The sequence below is a fragment of the Mya arenaria genome, chromosome 8, assembly GCF_026914265.1.
Source record: "Mya arenaria isolate MELC-2E11 chromosome 8, ASM2691426v1".
In the NCBI taxonomy this organism is placed as follows: domain Eukaryota; kingdom Metazoa; phylum Mollusca; class Bivalvia; order Myida; family Myidae; genus Mya; species Mya arenaria.
Genome location: NC_069129.1, coordinates 23,193,325 through 23,217,708, shown reverse-complemented (window position 1 = coordinate 23,217,708; position 24,384 = coordinate 23,193,325). Strand labels below are relative to the sequence as shown.

General features: G+C 34.1%; 1 protein-coding gene across 1 annotated transcript; it reads right to left on the bottom strand.

Annotated features, from left to right (window-relative positions):
* Nucleotides 1–5,676: 5,676 nt before the first annotated feature.
* Nucleotides 5,677–17,263, bottom strand: LOC128242510 (uncharacterized). Its single transcript, XM_052959681.1, has 4 exons — nucleotides 17,181–17,263; nucleotides 16,579–16,687; nucleotides 9,590–9,832; nucleotides 5,677–5,809 (listed from the first exon to the last, which is right to left on the bottom strand). Exons 1-4 carry the CDS (start codon nucleotides 17,230–17,232, stop codon nucleotides 5,725–5,727), a joined length of 489 nt encoding a protein of 162 aa, XP_052815641.1. The 5' UTR covers nucleotides 17,233–17,263; the 3' UTR covers nucleotides 5,677–5,724.
* Between the last annotated feature and the right edge of the window lie 7,121 nt (nucleotides 17,264–24,384).

Sequence of the window (24,384 nt, the reverse complement as noted above, 5' to 3'; positions counted from 1 at the left end):
AAATCGTAGCAATCAGAGAAACAAATAGGATATATAACTGTGTGAAACAGAGAGATAACATCATGGTAACTGTGTGAAACAGAGAGATAACATCATGGTAACTGTGTGAAACAGAGATATTACATCATGGTAACTGTGTGAAACAGAGAGATTACATCATGGTAACTGTGTGAAACAGAGAGATAACATCATGGTAACTTTGTGAAACAGAGAGATAAACACCATGGTAACTGTGTGAAACAGAGAGATACCACCATGGTAACTTTGTGAAACAGAGATATTACATCATGGTATTTCCTAGTTCTGGATCTGCTATTGATGTCCGTAATGTGTAAACAGTTGTATTTCTTAGTGATATGACGGCATTCAAATGAGCATGGCCTATAATTGTTGTCACTCTGGTGGAACTTGTTAAATCAATCAAAAAATATTATTAATTAAATTTTCAAGTACAGTTTAATTGGTAGAAAGTGATTTTAACTTTATGCACGGCAATGACAGTACAGGTTCCTTTATAAAAAGTTCTGTGCATATGTTTTCAATTTTTCACAGTATTTCCTCTTAAACACGTGTATCATGGGTTTAATATATATTTTCATACGATTATTAAGAATTTCCTTCAAAAGACGAGTACTGTAGCCTCCAAAAAGTTTAGAGATGTAATTTAATCATTCTTATCACTTCAAATACAGGCGAGTACTGGCTTGGTCTCGAAAGCATACACCTGCTTACACTTTTCAATACATCGGTAAAAGTCTACGCTGAAACATTTGGCGATGTCTCCCCGACTTCCATGAATGCGATCTACAGCAAGTTTGTCGTCAATGATGCCTCTACCAACTATCGGCTTGAGATTGATGGCTTCACTGGAGACTGTGGTGACAGCATGACCTATCACAACGGGATGCAATTCAGTACTTTCGATAACGACAATGACTTGGAAGCTGGCAACTGTGCCGTTGTGTACCACGGAGGGTATTGGTATTACATATGTCATAGCGCCAATCCAAACGGATTGTATCTAGGTGGTGTCACTGATCTGTATGGTGAAGGAATGTCTTGGTACGAATGCTGGGGACATAACTATTCACCCAAAATATACATATACAAAATCAAAAGAAACTAACGATAATGTGACACAATAATTACATTGTACATGTGTCAAGATTTATCAACGGAACAACGTCATGTGTTTGACGTTTGCGAGAAGCGGAACATTTCAACATATACAGTATTTAAAAAAAAAATCAAACTTATTACGTAAATATCAAAATAAACACACCTTCGCTTACATGCTCGTACTTTTAATTGTTTAACCAATAACATGTGTTTTCATTCGTATTTTGTAATCATGCTCATGCCACAAGTACATATTAAAATTTTCTCAGAAGTGCCTCAGATGTTTCAGATGTGTGTTCGGTATTTGCAATACTGAATGTCTGTAGCAAATTGCCACATGTTTGACTTCAGCTTAATTCAAAACATGCTAACATGTTCAAACATGTGCGACTATATTGAAGTCACCGATAATCCTCAATGGCTATCAATGGGGTGAAAGGTCAAGCTGTATATAATCAAAGTGCTGAAAGCAGTAATGGACTAGGACTACATATAGTTGCAAGTTAACAACTGTTATATAAGCATTGAAAAAAACGTCATATGCTAGAAAATTGTACTTGTCTGACGTCTGATCTCCAAAGTACATGAAGTAAATGTTTCAAAAACGGGGATTATTAATAATGTTTTCTGCTAGTGCATTAGTTTTACAGATCTCAAAACTCATTCATAAATCAATGCACTGCGCGTGCTGAATGCTACAATGCCTTGAACTTTACTGAATGTCCATATATTTTTCAGTAAAGGGAATAAATAATGTGTTCAAACTCATATCCTCGGAAGGTTGACATTCACAATGAAGATTTGAATAAATGTAGTTGCTTTAACTGTCATTTATAACTAAGAAAGTTATAGATTGCTAGAACAATCTTGCTAAGTCACTACATGAGGCTATTTGTACATACCAATTATCAAAATTGCTGGCCTTGCTGTTTCGGAAAAGAATATTTTCAAAGCTTTAACTATTTTAGTAAACAGAAAACCCGGAAGCGGGGCAAGATACAACTCAATTTTCATAATTTAATCTTTGTAAAGGACCACTTATTGAGATTATACACCGAATATAAAAGTTCTGAGGGTTGCGGTTTTAGAGAAGAAGATTATCAAAGATTTCATTATATAATAATAAGAAAACCTGACGATCCTGGGGCAGAGTCCTTTTTTATAACACAGAGCCATACTGGTTGGAACAAGTTTGGTTAAGGAACACTACGTCATTCAAAATGCATGCAGCTGTGGTAGAGAACTATTTTGGTTTCGTCTTGCTTTGTTTTCACCGGATTGTTCAATACATCCACAAGCTTAGCCGTGCTGGCATTGAATTTTGGGACTGCCCCGATAGCTCAGTATCTCTTCGGTTGCGTAAGGGGAAGGTTATGATTCCCTAACTTGTCAAACCAACATAAAACGTTGACAATTGATACCAGTAGCTTAAATTCCTGGCACTCAAAATGAAATGATACCCGTGAAATTTGGAGTGTTCAATATTTGTTTATAACCCTGGAAAATAGTATCAAGCATGTCGATACTATACATTGAGCGGCTACCCGGAATGGGTCTATTTTGGAGGTAGAGCTTTGCAACAGTTATTCCTTGTATATAACTTGAACAGAGTTTCAATACTAATTTTAATAAAAATTGCAGCAACTTTGAATACAAGACTTTATGGTGCCTCAGCTGGTCAAGGCATATTGCAGTTCTTGGGTAAGGGGGATAACTTCATTTACTTTTGAGTAACAAACGGTTCTTGCATACGAAATGAATGAACATGCATTCTTCCTTCCCACTCCATCCAAGCCGCTGGTTTTTTATCTATTTTGGAGTATGTGTTATATTAATGATAACTTTTAACTATGGATTATGTGTGATGTCGGGCATGAATGACTTATGATATTTGATTCCCCATACAACACATCAAAACAGTAACAATAATCTTTCAATCTAACTTCATCAATATCTTAAGATTTGAACCATTGCCTGATTATTTGATAATTTGTGAATCAATGAAATTTGATATCTTATACGATGTATATAACTTCTCAGGGTCGGACGTTAACTTTTTGAGAGCTGTACAAGTCGTCCAGTTACTTTGAAAACCTACTATACCTGACCTAAACTGAACCAATGTATAATAGATAATAACATACAAAGTCAATCTTACATGAACTATACCATTGAATTCATTCTCAAGTATTAGTCAACATTGCTTAACATTACTCTAACAATAAATTCAAACATTTTGCAAAAACAAATCAATTAAGTATGATTCATGTAAAGGTATAGATATGGTATTGTAGTATTTTCCTGACGTACGATAAAATGTACTTTTAAAACAACCAAATACAATCAAATTTCTAATTAATTAAATGTTCCTCAAACCGGAAAATGGTATGTTAGGGTAATAGTGTATGTATTCTATGTAAAGGTTGCTTTTTTCAGACTTGCATTGCTTGTGTTGTTTTATTAAATATACAAAATCTTCGTAATCACTCACAAAATGTTATTTTACATTTAGATTATTAATCTAATGCCTTTTAATTTAAGGTCACAAAAAGTATTTATGTGTAGACTAAAATCAAATTATAAAACGTATATTGATTATGACTATGATCATTAAGTTTTTAACTTACATGTTGCTTGCGAGAACAATTTTTGCTTTTCACTCTAATTTTGAAAACAATATCATCGCAAGGAAACAATATTGTTATTGTATTGCTGATATTACATTATTTAAATTGTATAAAACGAGATATTCATCACGGATAAAAAAAAATTCTAAACTAATGTTGGAATGGGGTGGTTATTTACTTAAGTGTCGAAAGAAAAAGTAATACAGATTTTGTTTACCTTACATGTGGGGCCGATATCAATAACACCCTTTTTCCAGCTTTTAAAATAGAGACTTTCTTTCCTTTATTACAAATTTAAAAATTATTACGTAATACATTTTGTAAACGTTTACAAATTAAATCATGTCTGCCTAAATCAAATAAGACATTTAATTAATAATGATGTAATTTAATGGTTAATACTTGCTGTTATTGTTACGGGCTACCAATTATCATTCTAATTTAATCTGATTGCCAAGTTCAACTTCTGTATAGTCTTATCGTGCCCACATTTCAAACAGCCCTTTAAAAGGGGTCACGTGACAAAGTAGACGTAACCTAATGGCTATTGGCGTGAAGTCAATTTGTCTGAATCCGAATACACATAAGAGTTTGACCTGTTTAACATCGCCAGATTTGGAAGTTCTGCACTGACTCGTTGTAAATATTGAGGTTTGTTGATATTTTGTGGCAATGTGTATTTCACCGACCTTATGGTACTAGCGTCATAGTAATCGCATAGCAAGCTCCAAAAGATAAGATTGAAGTTTGGAACATTTGGAAACGTAATTTAAAACCTGCAAATGCTTACATAAAGATAATGATTTTAGCATTCTAAAATGACTGCGCGATATATTGTGGTAAAGTAGTAATATACTACAAAGGGAGGTCGACGAAAGTGAAGATTGACCAGTGTTGTATGCATTCCAATATCTATGCTCTGAATTAGACATCAGGATAATAAACATAATAAATATTTTGACAATATTATTGTGATTTATTTTCTTTTTTGAAAAAATGAAAATGTTATACAATTCGCCTGTGTTTAAAATACATACACATGTATAACAAACAAAAATTTGGAGTGAAACACCTTTAACTACTTACTAAATAATGCATTAATGGAAACTATTGATTACTAATAACAAGATTGTAACTGTGTATTAAGCAGCTAAAAATGCATACATGTTAAATAATTGGTGAGTACTTAAAGATTTACTAGGTTCTACAGCAGTCTCTTAAGGTAGAAATACTATGTTTTCTGAACCTTGCTTTCAAATTGAACTCGATATCCTTCATCAGAAACATTGTTTATCACAATGTATGTGTACAAGGTATGTACGCACTTACCATGAACATATTTTCGAAGACTTTCTCCAAGGCACCACCAGTATATTGCCATCATTGTCATGATCTGTATCATATGTACATATTCATACAGTTGACTTCATTGAGAAAGAGCCTTTATGAACAATTATGTTTATGTTTTAAATATATATTTTAATTTTTTAATCTCATTCTGTTTGCAATATTGTAATGACTTTGATTTAACCTGTTTTTGACCCCGGTTTTGACCGGATGCTACTAAATGAATTGCATGTAATATTTCCTGTCATATTTTCCATGCTACTCATGGTAAGTTGTAAATGAGTCTGTAAGATGATGGAAATCATTCCATGGACGGCCTTCCTGCTTAATAACCTTATTTGAATTTCCGGAAGTAGTAGAAGGAAAATTGATGTGTGTTCTCACTTTTGCATACCGCAAGCTTTTAACTTCGGAAGGAAATTTATCTGTGAAACGAAACAATCCATCGACGTTAACGTTTCCGAGAAGGTTGTTATAGATGATATCGTAATGCTGCCTAACATAAAATAATTCATGATGTTCATACAAACTGTATGTTACATGAACGTCTTTAGACATATTGAGCATGGCTTGAACATAATAAGATATGTCTTCGTTTATTTTTAGACTTTCCGCTTACAACATAATGACATCAACCAAACAATGCATCTCCGCATTGTCCAAGGTGATTTAGACCGATTGTACTATCAATGCATCGAGCTTTTTGAAATTCACATCTGAAAAAACAAACAAAAAAAACATTATTGTTATAACAATATAATTACATTCTGTTAAAGACATTACAGCATATGTTTGGCCGAAAAAAGTTTATTCTCCTTACGCTCATTTGTTTTTCATTACACAGGCTGACGTTTTAATTGTGTGCTCTTTTTCAGCTAAAATGAGACCATTTGGAATGAAGTGTGTTTTAGGATCACGCTTACACCCAACCAATGTTGCCTGAGAAGTCCAGATAATATTTTTCTTTGACTTATGTACACCGGATTCTACTCAAATTTTGCGAAGAAATCTTGAGTAATAAATCAACATCTGTGAAAGGACATAAATACATGTATTCCTACTCTATTCTTTTAAAAGTAATTAGATTCACATAGTCATAATAAGGCAAATCAAAGTTGATAATAATACAATGACAAGCCCTGTAGTCAAATATTCAGTAAATAAATCCTGGCCTAAGGAAAGGGCACAATTAAGGAATGAATTGCGGGGTTGATGTCATTATCGGGGTATGAACGCAGTTGGGCTTGACAATGTGTGTAGAGTCCAAGATCTCCACGCGTACTTTGACCGGCCCAATTGCGTTCATATCCTCGATAATGATATCAACATCGCCATTCATTCCTTATATTTACACCAATAGTTCATTATTTCATTCCAGATCTGTTAAAATATACTTCATTTCATTTAAGAAAACTTTTCACTAATCCTTTCTTACCCATTTTGTAAATAGAAGGACCGGACTGCAACCGAAAACATTTTTCAAATGACGTCACAATAACGCGGGAAAAGAATAACCATTTGAAATCACATTTAAACGTTAAATTGAAACACTAATGGCAACAATACATTTAAAATATAGTAAATTAACACTTTCTAAAATGTTATATTAAAATTATATTTTTCGGGACCTGCTGACACAATACAAATAATAACAAGATCAATAATTTTCATGTATATTGTTATGCGATGAATTGCGATCCGAAGATGTTGCGTTCATCGATGTATAAACGCAATTGCCAAAAGGCAGTTCTTTTAAGGAATGGAAGTTGAGGTGTAAATATACGACAATTATCTATCGGCACAAAGTTACATGCAAAACAACAAACACATAAAACAAAAATAACACCGCATACACCAAAACAACACAACAAACAAACCGTATCATCCTCAAAATTGCTTTAAAGTTAAATAATGGGATTACCACCTCGGAAAGGTTAGTGAATCAATGGTTCACGGGAGCTTAAGTCTTCTGGATAAGTCATTCATTTGTAATACTCGTTTGTAATACATTGACATAATTAAACATTAATGTTAGTGGTACTTGCGTTATTGCTTATTTCATTAATTATTGATTAGTTTGTAAGAAATTAGTTTTGAATTGGAAAATTAGCCTTCTTATAATAAGTATTGCTAACACTTAATTTCTACACAAGCCATTTCCTGTCTGTATGAGCGTTAGGTAAATATAAAGGAAAAATTGAGTTGCATTGAGACCACATCCCTTGAGGAGCAGTGTTACATCCCGAATAACACTATCACTTTTGATGTTTTAGAGTGATTCTGTAGTTTTCTCCTTTAAAGGAGTTTTAGAAGGAAATCATATTAAATTAACGATTATCATGATAAACATGTTTTGGTTTATCAAATAAAGTATTTGTTTAAATGAAATAAATTATTTATAAAGTGAAAATCAGTCTGAATTAAAACGTGTTTGCCCTAGATGTTCGAGCAAAATCAACCCCAATTCAGGAACATACTTGGTCAAGATTCCAATTGAAACGTATTCAAAAGCCAAATTGTTTCGAGTATCATCATTATTGTTTAACAATTAATAAAGTATAGTTTTGATCTATAATCAAAGTTTTAATTTAATATCTGTAATATTAATATTTTTAGCATTGCATATCATTAAAAAGGTACGTTTTCATAAAGTATTAAAACATACAAGATTTCAAATCATTCTATGTTTAATGTGGTTAGCTGAGTTGAGTCTAAGATTGTGATTTAAGTATTTTCGTGATATTGGGGCTTGAGCTGAGACATGTTAATTTGTATAATTATGCTGTTAAATCTAAGGCTATTACCAGTGGAATCTTGAGACACCGTCTTTATGGTGAAAACTGAATATAGTTTAAAGGTTATGTCACGTAATGCTACTGTTCACTTGACTTTCGTGATAGTTCGTTCAGTAGCCAACCAACAACTGTTCAAGTGTTCTAAGTCGTTATTGTTCACCGTTCTTTCTAAGTATAATAATCAGTATATAATAAAGTATCATACGGGCCATATGTCCAGTCCACGCCCAAAATCTAAATCTAACTAAAATGAGTAACATGCGTTCATATATACTGCTGATCTCGTCCAGTTTGTGACAGGTATGCATATCTAATATCTTGTTATAGACGAAAGGATGTATTTTATAGTCATGAACTGTCACGCTAATTGGTCTAATAGCCAGCGGCTATCACGAACTGTCAGCATCTAAGTGTATCTACATTTGATCACCATGATGGAGTATTTACTTTTTGATACAAATAAATTTTGAATTCTATTATTGATTTTTGGTTATTACTTTAAAGTGTTTCATACGTAACTTTTATGTTACGTAACACTTTAAAGTTGATACGTAACGACGGTTACGTGACAGTTAGGTGAAAGGCTAAGTAGAACGTGTATGTATTACGTACTGTATTTAAATTGAACCTTTCTACAGAAATAATATGCAACTCGAAAAAAGAGGGGGGTGGGGGTGCGCGTATGTTTCAATCTTTTCCGCGCTCGCTCACTTTACTCGCTGAGTAACGGAAAACACATATGTTTAAATATTTCTCCAGAAACAAGATGCAGCGCTCGTTTACTTTACTTGCTGAGCTCATGCATATTAATTCTGAAGAAAGTTGAAAATAAATTCTAAAATAAATAAACTGTCTTTGCTTATTTAGGGAAACGCGTATGTTTATATATTTCTCCAGAAATAAGATGCAGTGCTCGTTCACTTTATCGGCTGAGCTTAAACATATTATTTCTGAAGCAAGATGAAAACATTTTTTTACATAAATATATTGTCCTCGTTGCCTAGCGGGTAAAACGCGTATGTTTAAACAGTGTGTGTATACCACGTGACGAATAACGTCATCAGTGTGTATACCACGGGATGAAATGCGTCATAAATGCTACGTCGGAAGGCAATATTTTGCTTCGAATGATGACATTAAACAAAGATAACTTTCCTATTTCTTCACCATTTTAAATGAAACATAGCGCAGTTTACGCCGCTTATGGAGGCCCGCGTTCGGTCTTTGATTGAGAGTTAGTTTCTAAAACACATCGACAAACCTTTTTGCAATACGGCCGTCTGACGGAGCACTGTCAAAACATTATTTTAGAAACAGGTTTTTCGAAGTGTTTGATGTAACTTATCTCCTTATCAAACTCCACTAATTATACGAAAGCATGGCTATTTTAGCGACTTAGACTGCCCTTTGTTAATTTAAAATGGTGTAGTAAAAGAAAAGTTATCTTTGATTAAAGTCTTCATTTAAGACAAAATTTATGCTTCTGTCGTAGCATATATGACGTAATTTATCACGTGGTATACACACATTGTTAAATATTTCTCCAGAATTAGGATGCAGCACTCATTTACTTTCCTCACTAAGCTGATGCATAACAATTATGAGGAACGATTTACAAAAAAACCTCTAACAAATATATCTTACTCGAAATTTTAATTACAAAAATGTATATTTTGAATTTGTAGGTAAATGATCACTTACGTGTTTATGTACCATGCGTTATTTGTTCCACAAACCGGTTCTATATTACCGTCACATTGCTTGGCCAGAATATCACTACACAGATAAGCGACGAAAGAAGTTGTTGTTGTTGATGTAGTTGTTGTTGTTGAAGTTGAAGTCGTCATCGTGGCCGCCTTTGTTGATGAGGCTGTTGAGTGACATGGGCCGTTGCTTGCCGTGTGAATGGTTTTGTCTGAACATTTTGCTTTTGCTATATAACAGCTGAAAAAGCGACAGTTACAACAATACTTATTCACAGAAACGAACAGAGGTTACAATACTATATAAGCGTATCAGATCATCATATTATGGTATACTTAAGATCAGAAGCAAAGCAGCAACAAGGGCAAGGCCCGTAGTTGATATTCTATTACCCATCATAACTTCAAGAAAAACATAGTCTTTTCAATTATATTCAAATTGTCCATAAAATGTTATTTGAGAGTTGCCAATCGCCAATGAGATACTGAGGTAGTTAGTGGAAGCCGATCTGCCCCCCAAAAAACGCGCACCAAATACTAAACCTAATGAGTGGGTCAAATATTTTGGATTTGTTTGGCTTGGCAACACGAAATGTTACAAAAAAGAGCGTGCAGTTCTCGAATGCGCCAATCAATGTGTTATGCACATAGTAAAATGACTTTATAACGGCTTTAACAAGACATAACATAGCGAGCGTAGCAAACATTGCATATATGTATGTAAAACTAAATTGCGTTATGAAGAGTCAAGAGTATTGAAGCATCTTGCAAGATTTAAAAGCTGAATTTGGCATTTCTGTTTTGTACCAATCTTTATCATATATTGCAACTCGTGAGCAAGTGCCGGACCAATGTAGCCTCAGGAAAGTTTTACTAAACGTGTCACCTGCCAATAATGTGGTTAACGTTTTCATGGCGAAGCGATATATACGCAGTAATATGATTTATTACATATACAAATGTAGCGTTCAATGGGTGTTGTTGCATAACATAGCATGGCAAACATAGCATAGCGTGCTGAATTTCACATTTCTGTTTTGTACCCATTTTCATCATATATTGCAAAGAGCTAAGGCCGGGCCAAAGTATCCTCAGAAAAGTGTTATTAAATGTGTCACCTGCCAATAATTTGGTTGGCGTTTTCATGGCGACGCGATAGATTTGCAGCAATATGATTTATTACAAATACAAATATAGCGTACAGTGGTTGTAGTTGCATAGCATAGCAAACAAAACCTAGCATATCGTATATAATGCCAATACAAGTCTTGAAGCGTTTCTGCATCGCAAACATAGCAAGCGTACTGAATTTCGCATTTCTGTTTTATACCCATCTGCATCATATATACAAAGAACTAAGGCCGGGCCAAAGTAGCCTCAGAAAAGTTTTATCAAATGTGTCACCTGCCAATAATTTGGTTGGCGTTTTCATGGCGACGCGATAGATTCGCAGCAATATGATTTATTACATATACAAATATAGCGTACATTAGTTGTTGTGCTTAGCATAGCATGACAAACCTAGCATAGCGTATACAATGACAATACAAGTCTTGAAACGTTTCGGCCTTAAGAATTCTGAAGGCCATGTCTGGTAACAGCTGTCTAAGGTCATCACCGTATATATGTAGTTAAGATAACTAGTATTTTATTGATTGTCCAATCTGCTTTTTGCATGCTTTTTATGGTGTTTGTTTCTTGCACAAACGTGTTTCAATACAAGACACTTTAAAGTAAAATAGTTCAATCATGGTAATAGTATAAATTTATGAAGCCTGGGTCACAGTAAGTAATTTGAAACACGCAATATAATGTACGTAGTTGATGATATATGTCTATAAGTTGATACATGGTAAAATGCCCAAGAAGAAATCCCGATTGATTTTAAAAATACCTTTGTTTCTTACTAAATGGTTACAAATATACTTGAGTACTATCCTTTCCAAAACAGCATATTAATGGTATTGGTCTGTAGTTAGATGCCGTTGATTTGTCTCCTTTGTATACAGTGGGAGAATATTTGCTAGTTTCCAATTGTTTGGGAACTGACTTTTTGACAGTGATTTATTAAAAAGTTGACATAATGCCTTGCAATTGAATTCGGAGTATTTCTTAGTAGGAAGTGGCTTATTTCAATCTAGTTCAGTGGCTTTTTCACATCTAAATTACTGAGTATATCGGTTATATCTAACTCTGTTGTTTTAAAATTGCTAACAGTTTCAGCAGACCATAATTCGAACGGAGGTTACTCCACTTCATATAATATTGTCAATTGTAAAAATATATACCAAATATTCATTAATGGCTTTTCTTTATCAGCAAATAATAAATAATTTGTTTGAGATATATTGTCAGGGTGAGTTTATCATTTATAGTTAAAAGATTTTCATTCAAAGTACCGACTTTTACTAATCGTGAGGAAAATTCAAATGCTCTTTCTAGGCAAGTTTCAAATCTGTCCCGAAATGTAATCCCACCAGAGAAATTATTTACATATTTTCAACAGTATTGAAGTTATCAAGTGCTACAGTTGAGTCTGAAACTTCATTTGAAAGGTGGGTTTCAGTAATACATGTATATCAATCTGGTATATGTTCATTTATGTGTTATAATTTATTTCTTATACTGCGAATATTTGGAATCACTCCCTTCTTCAGTAATCGGCCCTGTATCCTGTACAACTCGTTATAACGATTAATAATTTAGTAATGTACATATACTTATGTATACCTAATATCGACAAAGTACTGTCTACCTAATAAATACTTGACATTTGTATATAACAAATGTTTAGAAAAAGCTGTTGAAACAAGACAAATTGGTCAACAATACGCACAACTTTCCGCTTTAAAGTGAGGATAAAAAGCAAAAGTAATTGGTGAGTAAAGGTACGTCGTTGCCTTGTTAACCCATTACTTTTAGCGTAGTACAATCCGATGGATGCTCACCATTGGTCTTGTTCAATATCCATGTTGTACATGGTATTATTCAGAATAATTAGATGTGTAAGAAAAAGCGATGCATCCAACTAAGTGACCACATATAACTGAATACCCAGAGTAATATATATTGGACACACTATGGAAAACAATGAGTCAGACATAGAAGAAAGAGTTTAGATAGATAAATCAATAAAGGAATGAATAGTTTAGATAGATAAATCAATAAAGGAATGAATAGTTTGGATAGATAAATCAATAAAGGAATGAATAGTTTAGATAGATAAATCAATAAAGGAATGAATAGTTTAGATAGATAAATCAATAAAGGAATGAATAGGAAGAAAACAAGTCATTGTCATAAATATACTGAAATGTGAGATGTAGTGTTGCATTATCAGAGATGAATAATGATTTAAAGACACAGGTAATTTCATGAATACATAATTAGTTCATCTAAATAAATATTTAGATACCATGACAAGTAATTTGGGAACAGAATATTTAGCATAAAGACAATTTTCAAGTAGCTTACACATGTGATCAATATGAATAATATAACACGTGCTATTTTCTAGACAAAGACAAATCATGTCAATACCAACTTTAAATGTTTTAAGAGCATTAGCATGTGTGGGTTTGTCTAGACCTTTGAAAAAAGTTGGATATTTACTTAATAAACCATCTGTTTACAATCTCGGTTTACCCCAACGGTTCAGATTTTTGAAATTGAAGTAAAATTATCGTGCACATCGCTTTTTACAAGTTTTGTTAGGTAGTTCGTGTTTAAACAAATATAATGAGAAAATGTATCAGATGTAAAGCTTATATATATATATACATAAATAATAATAAATAACTGTACTTTGCGTATGTACGTTGACAGTGAAACAGTGTCGGGTTGTTTACATAATTGTTTACAACAAGAATGATACTAGATATACAATATTATTTACAGTGTGGCATGTTATTACTTAACCAAAGAAGAGTTTAAAGTTTTGTGCTAAATTGCGAATAAACTCTTTCTTGGACAACATTAAACGACGGATATATATAACAAACTGGACTATATATCATAAGGTAACTTTTCATTATTATCAGTTTTGTAAAATACGAGTAAACTCTCATTAAGTTAACACTATATGCTTTAATACGCAGATAACTATGGCATGATAATATGGTTTCATCGTATCATCTAATTACATATTTAATTCTTGTATTAACGAGTGTTTACACTTGACTAATATAACACAGTCATTGGTGTGTCTACACAAGCCACTCTACACTAGCTGTTACAAGTCAAACACTTATGCAAGTAGTTGCAATGATTTCGTGTGCACTGTCTGAAATTAAAATAATTGCATTTCTTTGGCAAGGTTCTCGCTAAATCTGCTGATGACTGATTCATAATCGGTTTTTGAAAAGCCATCCCATGCCAGGATGGTTTTTTAGCCCCAAGTCGAATGTCCCTGCCATACTTAAGTATTTCTTGCGTTCTATGTGGATGGGTAACTAAACAGATAGACGCATAGATAAAGAAAGCGTCCGTCCATGAGCCTTGAGGAGATATCTTAATGAATGACGGACATGATTTTGGTTTCATTAAACGCTAGTTAGCATAATAGGCACATCAAGAACGAAACAAAGATAACCATTTAATACGCTTTAAACTATTGAAGAATAAATAACTTATTTATATTATATAATATAAATTTTGTTATAATCTAGAATTTGAATGCAAACGAGTCACTGCCAGTACGCGAAAAAAATACACTCTCTGTATTAAAAATAAAAAATTGCATGATGACTCGTAAGTAATTATTTATCATCGCTAATTATAAACTAAACGTGCCAATATAAAACTAGATTATGTATTTGACAGATTGCTAAAGATGAAATTCAAAAATAACAAGAGCTGTCACAGAGACAGCGCGCTCGACTATTCCGCCGCTTTTCAATGTAAGGATTGAAAAGTTTTTGCGAAACAAGCATGGATCACTGTAGATTCGATTTTATTGCAATACATGATGTGCTGATATATTAACATAAATGTGGTAACATGCAAAATTTTAACATAATTTTTAAGTCAAATAATATAGGGCCATTATTTGCAAAAATACAGATACCTAACTTGGTTATTCAATTACGTTGGGTGGTTGAATACCATTGATAAAGTCTCAACGCAATACATCAAGTAGGCGCTGAGATATTATCCTATGTGTGCTAACATGCAAGACCTTAACCAGAATTTCTAAGACTCATAATAAAGGTGCAAAAAATATATAATATATAAGAGTTATTTTACTTGATTAAAGAAAAAGGTGAAATGGTTGGGAGCCTGTGTGTTAAGTTTCAATGCAATACATGATGTATTTGCTGAGGTATTGACTTAAAAGTGGTTACATGCAAAACCTTAACCAGAATTTCTATGTCAAAAAAGGGGATATTATTTGAATTTAATGTAAACTACAGTTATCTAACTTAGTTAATTAAGTAGGTTGGATGTTTAAGTACCATTGATCAAGTCTCAATGCAATACCTCAAGCAGTTGCTGAGATATTAACCTATGTGTGGTTACACGCAAAATCTTAACCAGAATTCAAAGCAAATATTAAAGGCCTATTATTTGCATTAAATGCAAACTACAGTTATCTGACTTGGTTAATTAAGTAGGTTGGATGGTTGAGTACCATTGTATAAAGTCTCAATGCAATACCTCAAGTAGTTGCTGAGATATTAACCTATGTGTGTTTGCATGCAAAACCTTAACCAAGGTGTGACGCCAACGCCGACGCCGACGCCGACACTTGGGTGAGTAGTATAGCTCTCCATATTCTTCGAATAGTCGAGCTAAAAATAAAACAGAATATAATAGAACTGCAAAAGGCTGACCTTTCTCTTTCGATGGTCGGAGCAAAAGAGGCCTGAATAACAATGTGCTTTGTAGAGGGCGCGCACTGCGGCCAATCAGATCAGTATAATAAGTTACGTCATGCAATTGCTCGCGATATGGTTATAGAGCACCATTAATTAAATGCATTACAAAGATACCAATAACGAAAGCTATCCTTAAAGAGGGATAACTTGAATTATTGACATCCTAAGTATCATTGATTATTTTTATTTAAATAAGTGTACTTGAGCGGATGAAAACCTTAACGTGGACATGTTCGTGATCCATTTTGTATCGAATCACTTGCCATCGTTTGTGAGTCAAATATTAAGATCCAGTGCCGAGTATGTACAGACATATATACAAACAACAATCAATAAATAAGCTAGCAAGTCTCTGTAAACTGGGAACCTTTTTGGGGAAGTAGTTTGTAGTTGGTCGTTGGGGATTCCAATATATGTTGATATTGGTAGTTGAGGATTCCAATATATGTTGATGTTGGTAGTTGGGGATTCCAATATATAACTACTTACTTGTTGATTGTTGTTTATTTGAATATTCAACTACCTGCTAGTTACCAGCTGAGGTTTCGATTTACCATCTTGCAATTTTCAAATAGCCTACTGGCAAATACACGAAAAATAGTGACAGAAAACAGTGTTCGTCACGAAAGTACAAATTTGTAGGTACATAAAAATAAACAAGCATGTGCTCGTTTCACATGTATGCATTTAAACTATATTTATATACAATATCTGAATCCCAACCTACCAACTAGTTGGATATTAGCGATTTTCGCGAACTTCACCGGCATTCTTTGCGGAAGAAGTGCTTTGTGGGGTCAATTAATCCAATTGATTTTTTTCAATTATTACTTCTTCTACTTCTTCTTCTAAACTCGATTTTCTCACTGCTACCTGTTCAGACTCTACGATACTCGACCGAAACATGGCTGAAAATCTAGAGTTGATATAAAGAAAGTCCTGTACCAGAATTCTCGTTGGAAACTTTCATTAAAAAAACAACTTGTTTTACATAATTATACTGGAAACTACATATGCAACAGAAAATAACACATTTCACAATGGTAACGCTAACTATTTCCTACCTTATCTTATTTATTCTAAACTGAATAAAAATGAATAAAATGCATACATGTTTGCGTATGTCACCCCGTTTGTTCCACAAACTGCAATGTTGGGATATACTGTACAATCTCTGTTGTTGACATAGTCACAATAGGCATCAGCGGAAGCTTCTCTTGCTATAAGGAAGCGAATGTTTAAGTGAGTACCAGGACGGGGTGAAAGATTGATGACTATTTATGTGAAAACAAGACAGTTTAAAGTCTGCTCGGGCCTTTTTCGCATATTGGCGCGAATCTTTCGCTTCCGTATGTAATTCAAATGGAATTTTACTTGCAGGGGCCCAAAGACGGGAACTTACGATTCCCCCACACATAGTGTTTATGTAACAACCTTGAAATGACGGTCGACTCTGTACCTTTGTTCATTTTCAATGTACCACCCAAGCGAGGCTCGGAGCCTCGACTTAGAATATTGTTTTATCCGGTGCTTATCAAATCCGATGGTAGGATATTTTTAATACTACACTGTCTTATGAATTCAATTATCAATCACTATTGCTATTTACACACAGAACTGATTTCGACACTATATGGTGCTTAATCGCAGAGTTGATAATTGAGAAAGAAGTTCAAAAGGAACTATCTAAAATTAAATCACTGCAATACGTACCATTTAAAGTCCAAATCAACACCCAAAGTGCAATAATTCTAAGCTCTTTCATCCTTAAGCAGAATTTAACTATATGTTGACCTAGTATAAGTTGATAATTTACAAATTAAAATAAATGTAGATAACATCGTTTGCATTGTGGAACATTGTCAAAGAGATAACGTTTGTTTTAAAGAAAGAGAGAGAGGTGTATGACAATAGTTGATAAGGCATTTAAAGTAAATGTTGTAACTATTTATTCCTTTTATATACGCCATGTGTAAATGTTACTGCATTTGTACGAAAAACATATCCATGTGATAATTTGTTCGCCTAAAGTCTGGTCTCCCTGTAATCCTTGGTATTCCATCTGACTCTTGGTTACTCTGTGATACCTGTTATCTCTGTGATATTTTGTTCGCCTAATGTCTGGTCTCCCTGTAATGCTTGGTATTCCCTCTGACTCTTGGTTACTCTGTGATACCTGTTATCCCTGTGATATTTTGTTCCCCAAATGTCTGCTCTTGCCTGTGATGCCTGGTATTCCCTCTGACGCTTGGTTACATGGTGGTGCCTGATACCCCTGTGCTATTTTGTTCCCCTAAAGTCTGGTCTCCCTGTAATGCTAGGTATTCCCTCTGACTCTTGGTTACTCTGTGATACCTGTTATCCCTGTGATATTTTGTTCGCCTAATGTCTGGTCTCCCTGTAATGCTTGGTATTCCCTCTGACTCTTGGTTACTCTGTGATACCTGTTATCCCTGTGATATTTTGTTCGCCTACTGTCTGGTCTCCCTGTAATGCTTGGTATTCCCTCTGACTCTTGGTTACTCTGTGATACCTGTTATCCCTTTGATATTTTGTTCCCCAAATGTCTGGTCTTGCCTGTAATGCTTGGTATTCCCTCTGACGCTTGGTTACATGGTGGTGCCTGATACCCCTGTGATATTTTGTTCCCCTAAAGTCTGGTCTCCCTGTAATGCTTGGTATTCCCTCTGACTCTTGGTTACCCGGTGATGCCTGATGTCCCTGTGATAATGTGTCCATCTAATGTCTGGTCTCCCCTGTGATGCCTGGTATTCCCTCTTACGCTTAGTAACCCTGTGAAACCTGATACCCATGTGATATTTTGTTCCCCTAATGGCTGGTCTCCTCTGTGATGCCTGGTATTCCCTTTAACCCGGTGATACCTGATATCCCTGTGATATCCTGTGTAACATAATGTTCTAATTAACGTTATTTTTATGATATAATTTGCTTTTAATTAAATGATTATTTGTCTTCATACTGAATATTTAGTAATTATTGTAGAGCATACTTGATTGTTAATGAAAGTGTAAGTGGTTGACAGCCGACTTAGTAGAAATGCACAGTAATGCATAAATTGCCATGTTAATTACAAAAACGTGTGTGCTTTGGGATGTTCAGATGTCACATTTGCCTCATATTCTTGGTATTTAAGTTGGATCATTTTCTCTGTGAAGTGGAGAGTCCGGGGTTAGTCCTCTTGAAGACAAGAAGCTGAAACGGGCTCGCATGTAATTTAGTTAGGTTTTGGTAATGAGATTAGAACGTTATATTGTACTTAGAACGATATTATTATATTAAGAAAGAACATTTTAAATAAAGAATGGACATTTAAACAATTGTTGGTTAATAACTTAGAGTTCTATAAAGTTCTGAGAGTTATGTGGCTGATACGCTACACCTGTGCCCCTAATGTCTGCTCTTCCCTGTAATGCTTGGTATTCCCTCTGACGCTTGGTTAACCTGTGATGCCTGATTCCCTATGATGTTCTTAACCCCTGAGATATGCCATTTGTGATGTCTCCTATGATGCCTGATATCCGTTGTGATGCCTCGTGATCAGTGAATTAAATTGATATATCATGAAACAGTAAAATCATGCTTTCATATTTTCCACTGTTTTAGGTTTTGGTCCGCTATTACTTCCAAATTAAACGTCAGCTCATTGGATAAAACATGTTTATAACTTTTAGAGTTTGTTTACGATACATCGGTATTCAGTCATCCCTCACTGTCAGAGACCAGTCTGATTCGCTTCACAGGTCGTTTTCCAGGTAAAGAGTGAAGACAATGCTAGGTTATTGAAGCGTGGGTAGGGTAAGAAAAATGATCAGTTTATCTGTTGATTGTTGTGTGAATTTTTCGGGAAGTTCGTATGATGTACATCAACAACACACAGTCCGAAAAAAACATTTGAACGATGATATAACATCCTATTTATGTTCGAGCAGTTGTTTTCGTCTGTTATTTGTTTTGCTTGAACAAAAATGTTCAGCTTCATAGTTAAGAAAACGGTTGAAAAACAGAACTATAATGTTTCTAATAACGGTTACTATTGTAACAGTGTATTTTAAAAGTAGTTCTTAAAAGTGATAGTTGCACTCATAATGTTGCAATTAATACAAAATTGATATCTTCAGTGTTGTTATCTCACTGTAAAAACTCCATATTTCATCGAAAAGCATAAAGGTAATAGAGAATATAGTCGTCTTTGATCATGAGTGAAAAAAATACGATCTTACACTGAAAGAAAAAACAAATTTTCTGTTTCTTTCATGCCTATATTCGGAGTTTTATTAGTCTATCTAATTTATTTTTGTAATAACCCCCTTTTTGAAAAGGTTGTTTTATTAAGCCGTTACCTGTGGGACGCCCCTCACGTAAATTCTGTATATATATATATATATATATATATATATATATATATATATATATATATATATATATATATATATATAATAACAGATGACGTAGCTGTCAATATTCAATTTCCGGTTTTCCATGAAGAAGTTCTCTGATATTCTTTTTTTTAATTGATTATTCGCTCGTTTTTCAGTGCACAAATTTCATGATCAGTAATCAATGAAGTTTTATAAGTGTATCTATGTTAAAAAACAAACAAAAAAAAACAACACTTATTTTATGCGGGGCATGATTAAATAAACAAATTACTCCGCCGCCATTTGTTGAATGAAAAATTGAAATGTCGAATGTGTTAACAAAACAATTGCGGTTAATCATTGGATATAAAATATTTTCTTAGTTTTAGTGTGTGCTTAATGATACATGGATATTCAGGCATCTTACTGTCAGAGACCAGTCTGTTTCCTTGAATACAGGTCGATTGCCAGGTAATTATAAGGTGAATGTTTTGGCTTAAACAGAAGCTCGAACAGTGTCATTAACGGAGGTAGAACTAGTTTAGCTAGAAATCAAACAAATGGTAACTTTTTGTGGCACTTTCAGCCACTTTATCGGAGAATCCTGGTCCAGGCGTTTGACCTTCGACCAGGGACATTTAGCCGGGTTAATTAAGCCTGATTGAACCTCCGTGCGGACCGTTGCGAATAGCGCTGTGGACAATGACGGAGTACCAGTTGGCGATGCCCTCTTTATTGGTGCAAACCAACCGTCACTTGGCCGACTGTCAACTTGACCTTGGGTGTGGATGCGATAGATGGGGCGTAGTATGCAAAATAATGAAATGCCGTCTCCAGAAAACGAAACATAAAAAAGAACTTAACGATAACTGTTTGTGATATAACATTAATAGTTTTTTACCAATACTCAAGTTATTTGGGAAAAAATTATAGCAGGAATGGCTAAATTGAGTCGATTTTTGAAAGATGAAACAATTGTGTAACATTTTAGAGAAATTCAAAAAGAAAAAAGGAGTGGTGTCATCATTTCTTTTGCAACCTATTGTGGACTTGTGAGAACTAGATGATGCAGCGATGAAACAAGTTATGGAGAACCGTTACCCTTTTTACTGATCATTATACCGTGAGCCATCAAATTCACACGTGCTATTGGTCAGACGTACAATCACTGTGTTTCCTGAACTAATGGAAACATCTGACCCTAGGACACCATGCAGAGCCGATGTCTTTAATGTAATCGTGCTTCTATCTTGTTTGACTGTTAATTCAATAATCCCCCTTAATAATACACATGTTATTATATACGCATGAAGTAACATTTTACTATAGAAATTCGTTCCTGCAATCCCGATTATCGTTTCCACCCGTGATAATATCACGGCACGTCAGGGCAATTATGGCATGATTGTCCCTGGAAGATGAGCACGTGTAACATGACGTCATTTTCACGAATACCTATACATAACTGTGGTAGGCAAATACTTAACACAAGCAATGCTTTAAATGTTTTTCAACGGACGTATCGGTGCAAGAAAGTGAAACTAATTTTACCATTTATGACTTCTTCCCTGTTAAAGTAACGAGTACTACCTGGAACCGTACCGGATGTTTAATTCAGTGAAGGTCAAAAAGCAGTGAGACAAGGAATTGTTTTGTTGAAACGTTTTGTTTAACCTATCTGCTGAGAAATGTTCATTATTTAAGCCAATTGGCTAGGGTCATTCAAACCGATTTTCTCATAAAACTGCTCCTACGCATGATCGACCCTAGCTGTGCTTAACTATTGAAATGAACGTCAAAATCATCCGATGTGAAAAAAAAACATACAAAATATTTGAAGAAAGGAAATATTGCCGTTTAATTCCGAAAATACGTGAGAAAGGGTTTGCTGTTTTAATTTTTAGTCACCCGTTACAAAACGTATGTATCATACAGGAGAATAAGTGGTTGACCATGTGTTATTCTATAATTTACACACAACTAAATTAATTGATCCCTCACATAAATGAACACATCTGTACTGTGCTCAATATTCATGTTTAATCCGATGTATTGTTTGCATTGGACAACATGCGACAATTATAGCCAAACATGCAAGAATCAAAGTAGGAGCTCTTCCAGCTATCTAAAATGGAAAAGCTAGAAAGCAGACTACTGCGTTTGGTTTCTTCGGGCATGGCCGTGGAACGTCAGACGTACTGATAGTTTCTTACTTCTATGCTGCAACGCATTGAGTGCAGGGTGCGTGTTTTTAAAACCTAAGCAAACTGTCAGCTTTGTATCCCTGTTGCAACGCAGCGCATCACCTGCAAGCGGGAAAAACCCGCGAACGTTCGCTGCAAACGCGTTTACACTGAACTCATGACTGATTGGTGGTAAATGCATCGTCTATAGAAATTATGTTTTAGGTATTAAGAATGGTGACTTATTTATGTATAATGTATAAATACGTCTTTGTGTTTTGGAACAGATACGTTTACATGCGATATATCTCATAGAACGATTGCTTAATGAGTAAAGATAACTTGTTTAGGTTATATGAGACTTTTATCTGTAGTCGTGTCTCTGTATCCTAGTGGGTGCAGTATGTCATATTGTTTAGTACCATCCAGAGGAAAGCTGCTCTCAACAGATAAAGACGTGACAGTCACCCGTCGTAACCGGTTATGGTATCTTTATAAGTAGTTGCAGTTATTCATGAAGTCACAGTTATCACATCAGATTGAGATTTTTTTTATTATTATTGTCTTTTTCTAACCTTTTTAATGACAGTGACTTCTTTTATTTCCCCGTAATATGTGCCAAATAGCGTCATATATCCCCAAGAACACTTTCAAAAAACAACAACAAAAACCCAAACAACATCATGATATTGACATTATATGCATCCAATCATTGTTTATGCTATATTTATATTTTTCCAAACATGCCATTTTGTTTCAATGTAAAATTGTGTTAATGGCTTTATATTTTACCGGATTGTTTAAAAGAACAGGACGTACAATAGTTCAGGTTTAGGTAGATCTGTCTGTAATAATTTGACATATATTATAAATTTATTGATAAAGGGATTATATTTTCTCCTTAAATGTTATGCATGATCGCATTTCAAAGATAAGAGTCTTAGCGTATCTCGTTACTAACACCAAACACTACAGCAACGCCTAATTGGGCGTGACAATACCCACGGATGTAAGCGGTTTATTTAGATGGCGACAAAAGATGGCCGAAAGTTAAAAGCATGTTTTGCAGACATTTTAAAATCTATCACAATTTAACCAGGTCAAACGCTTTATACTAATCTATATCTGATCATTCTTCACGTCAGCGTTATTTATACTGGGTAGTATCTTAAATAATTGTTTATTTAAGTTAGTTATTGTGTGCCCGCTGCTTTACGACTGCATAAGGAACTTACCCCGCTGTGAACCTATTTTATATTTTAGTAAAGGATAAAACGAATTTAACATTATTTGGAGTCACAGTTTCTTTATACCTAACAATTTATTAACAACAAGGGTGTTGTTGTATCGATGAAACTGTAAAATTCGTACGACATCTATCAATATGTCTTCGACTTCCTCTGGACAAGTCAGAGCAGAAGTCGTGAGTGTGCAACAGGGGTATTCCCTATATGTAGGAGGCTTGTCAATATTTCGTACATATTCAAGTGTTTACTAGTATGTGGTTTTAAATTGTTCTCTTCGGCTTTATGCCTGTAAAATGTTCTACATGAAATTAATATACAACTAAAAATGACATACCTTAAGGAGTATGCTTTAATTAAGCAATGTTTGTTTATATGCATGTATCTTTTTCGGGTGTGGGTTCAGGCGATGCGATAAAACGCTGCATCTGTTTGAAACGCATGCTATATATAAATATTGCTTGATCCTACTTAATATGTTCTAATAATCCGACATACTTAAAGTGGCACTCGTATTCAAAATTAAGACATACACATGTTAAACAAATATAAATATTGAGTGATTAACCTTTACTATTTACTAATAAATGCATTTATCGAAAATATTAATTACTGATAACAAGATTGTAACCGTGTACTTAATAGCAGAAAACGCAAACATATTAAATGATTGGTGAGTGCTAAAAGAGTAACTGTAATCTACTATCGTCTCATATGGTGTTTTCTGCACCCTTCTTTTAATTTAATCTCGGTATCCATCATAAGATCAATTATTTTCGACCTTTATTCATCCTTTTTGTTATATTTAAATAATACTATTAATTGTGGTAAACTTATTTGGGAATAATAGTGCATCTTTAAATATCGTTTCTGTAACATTGACAAGAATATATCACCTTACTACTAGTAATTTGTACGGATATGATATTATAATTATATAATGATAATTTTTTTTAAAGCTAGTAATTCATTGATAATGCTATTTAGCACTTTTAAAATATTTTCTTTCTATTGCATTTTAGTATGTAATCTTATGACAAAGACTTTTGTAATCTGTATTGTTTGCTAAACAATCGAACGTACAAGTACCTGCGTACGAGTATTCGGTCAC